Source organism: Poecilia latipinna, unplaced genomic scaffold (assembly GCF_001443285.1).
Source record: "Poecilia latipinna isolate Pla-1442-1.1 unplaced genomic scaffold, P_latipinna-1.0 Scaffold2266, whole genome shotgun sequence".
NCBI classification, from domain to species: domain Eukaryota; kingdom Metazoa; phylum Chordata; class Actinopteri; order Cyprinodontiformes; family Poeciliidae; genus Poecilia; species Poecilia latipinna.
The window spans coordinates 111,656-115,004 of record NW_015114882.1 but is presented as its reverse complement, the minus strand read 5'-3'; the positions used below and the strand labels follow the sequence as shown (position 1 = coordinate 115,004).

Genomic DNA, 3,349 nt, shown 5'->3' with positions numbered 1-3,349 from the left:
ATAGGGAGTACCCCACTGTTCTGTACATGAACAAAATGTACAGAAGATAGAGGGACTCTGGTTCACTGTATGTGTTATTTTAGGAAAATTATACTGGTTTGGAAAGAGGTAAAAGATGTAATGGAGAAAATAATTTCCAAACAAATAATTTTGGATCCAAAGCTGTTTGTGTTTGGACTGTACCCTGAAAAATATAATTATACTAAAAAGGAACGAACCTTTATAAATTAAGTTTGCTCAATGCGAAAAGATGTAGATCATTGCTCTGGAAAAAGACTCATGGAGCGACAGTAAACCCATGGCTGGGTTAGGCTGATGTTATCTGGAAAAGATTACATATGTATTAAAGGGCAAACAGGATCTGTTTGATTTCATCTGGAATCTCTTCATTATGCATGTCGAGGATCTGAACATCTCGGATGACGGTCCAAGTGACTGAACATGTAACTGCAGTTCCCAAAGGCAGTTGTATTAGAGGACATACTGTAAATGTGTTTGCTCTGAAGTTGAAGGACTGTTAGGCGCTGTTCAGGTTTGTCACCGCTCTCAACCTGGAGTGTCGGCCAGAACACCACTCAGCCAGGATTCAGCTCAGGACCAGATGTTAGGATGAGGGGCAGCAGGAGTTTATTGGAGACACGAGGCAGGATCCTTTAACTGTTCTGTATTCCAAACTGTATCACAGATGCTGACCAATGAACACGGATGGGCATAAATGTGTGTCTACATGAAGGTGTGTGTGGTTTCCTAGAATAAACAAAAATACAGGAAATAAGTTCAAGGTGTCCTATCATTACACATTACACCATGCTATTATACCTTCGATAAACTAAGAAGGAAACCTCTAAGTCAATATTACTAAGCAAACTAAGGCGGGTTAACTCCACAGTTAACTAATAACCATGCCTCTGCTCCACTGAGCATAGATATGTATGTTCAACACAACGCTCTATCATACACGCATAGCCAATAGCTCTGACTTAGCAACAGGTGAAATAACAGGAAACAAATAAACTTCAAATCACTCATTTAGCTGCAGTAAACACTCAAATATTGCAACTCACTCATCAATGACGCACATTCTTAAGGAGTCTTGCATATATTGCAAGTCTTTCCCACGTGTTAGCACAGCGGTTCGGTTACCCAACTTCCCCACCAGATACCAGCAACGTCGGTTACGGCAAGGTGGTCAGCACTGCCCTAACTACGGTATGCCTTTAGGGACAAACTAACGCTGAACAGAAAACACATAATACAGAGTAATACTCAACACCAAACTTAAACTATATATAAGGGTCTTTTGAACACATACACTGTTTTATTTAATGTCTCAATTTAAAGATGATATGTGGAATATGTGATGGGTTGCATTAGAAACAGGATTGAGAGGCATTTTTTATTTATTTTATTGTTTTTTTGTTTGTATTCTATTTGGACCTGAACAGTAATACTACTGCTTTCATGCTTTGCTGAATATTCAAGCTGTTTGTATAAGCTGCTAAAATTCCAATAAAGATATTTTGGAAAAAATAAAATAAAAATATATAAAACAGAATTAAGGATACAGTCAGCATACTGTACAAAAAGATTACACTACAATATAAAATACTGTGGAGGTGCTAAAATATCTACCTGCTGTCTGGTCGCTTTTTTCCTGCATTGAGCCTCGATGTAGCCAAACTCTGTCAAGTTCTTGTTTTTAAATGCCATATTAGATTCGTTGTATTGATGCATTGTGACGCGCTTCACCTGGAGGTAATTTTCTGTCGCAACTCGCAAACGTCCCCATTCACTCTCTGAGCGTTATAGTNGGTTCTGATTGGCTAGCTGATTAGCGCCGGTTCTGATTGGCTAGCTGATTAGCGCCGGTTCTGATTGGCTAGCTGATTAACGCTGGTTCTGATTAATGGCAGTCGACAGCGGGAGCAGAACCAGAACCAGAGTCTCACTCCGCAGCTCCAAGACTTAAGCTGCTGTACCTGCTGTCTGGTCGCTTTTTTCCTGCATTGAGCCTCGATGTAGCCAAACTCTGTCAAGTTCTTGTTTTTAAATGCCATATTAGATTCGTTGTATTGATGCATTGTGACGCGCTTCACCTGGAGGTAATTTTCTGTCGCAACTCGCAAACGTCCCCATTCACTCTCTGAGCGTTATAGTTCCTCACTACAGGATTTGTTGCTGCGCAGTGAGAAGGAAAGAGGAGAGCAGCTGCAGGCAGGCTGTGAAGTGATACAGGTGATCGGTTTAGTGATCGGCAACAAGAGACGGTGATCGATCACTGATCATACACTTTTACACGGAAATTGGCCGATTATGATCGGTGATCGATCAATCGGCACACCTCTACTTTTGATTTATTTAACTTAAATGTGACCAGCAGTTCATTTAGAGCCACTGACTGATTACGTCATTACAAATATTTATTTTAATTGTATTTTTGTTGTAATCTATACTTGGTGTTAAGTATGGTGAACAGTGCTGTCCAATAAAGCATCATTAACTCATCATTTTGTCAAATTTTCTGTCGACCTTTAACATTTTTAACACAAAAACGATGAACCACTGGTGGCCTGACTGGCATGGCGCCCCCTAGCGGCGGGTCAGGAGTTTGTCTGGGGGAATAACTGCTGCTTCCCTGTGGTTGACCCTGTGGTTGCAGAGTCGTGCGCGTCGCCGCCCCAGTCGCGGCTCGTCTACTGCTACCCGGTCCGGCTGTCGATCCCGACCCCCGCCCTTCCCCGCGTGGAGCTGCACTTCGAGAACGACGTGGCCTGCCTTCGCTTCAGAGGAGAGATGGTCAAGGTCAACCGGGGACACTTCAGCAAGCTGGTTAGTCGTGTAATCTGGATACTACTGGGAGTAATCTGATTACTCTGCTGTCTCTCCAGGCCTTCTGTCTGGTCATTAATTGTGTTTTTGGAACTTGAAATCAATGATGGGGGGCCGCCAATATTTTCTCTCTGAACAGAAACTGGACTTACAACAGTTTGGGGTTTTCATTAGAGTTTAGTTTTATTCTGTTTAATTCAGATTGAATGAGTTTTTAAAGTGTGTTTGCTAGTTATTAGTTAAATATTGTTTAGTTTTAGTTTGCTTTAGTTATTATAGTAGTAGTTTTAGTTTGTTTCATACTTTGGTTAATTTGAAGTGCAGAACTCAAAAAGTATTGATTATTAGGGCCTGCTATGCAATGCATGGCAGGAACTTACTGTTCTACACCCAATAGAATGTCTCTTTATTATTATTATTATTNACCTTTAACATTTTTAACACAAAAACGATGAACCACTGGTGGCCTGACTGGCATGGCGCCCCCTAGCGGCGGGTCAGGAGTTTGTCTGGGGGAATA

The 3,349-nt window shown here is 41.4% G+C and overlaps 1 protein-coding gene across 2 annotated transcripts in view; it reads left to right on the top strand.

Annotated features, from left to right (window-relative positions):
* pcif1 (phosphorylated CTD interacting factor 1) overlaps positions 1-3,349 on the top strand; it is a 32,295-nt gene that overhangs the window by 18,159 nt on the left and 10,787 nt on the right. For both annotated transcript variants that reach the window (XM_015018329.1, XM_015018330.1), the window contains exon 11: positions 2,660-2,829. In XM_015018329.1, the coding sequence (XP_014873815.1) occupies positions 2,660-2,829 (170 nt within the window). The remainder of the gene's footprint in view (positions 1-2,659; positions 2,830-3,349) is intronic.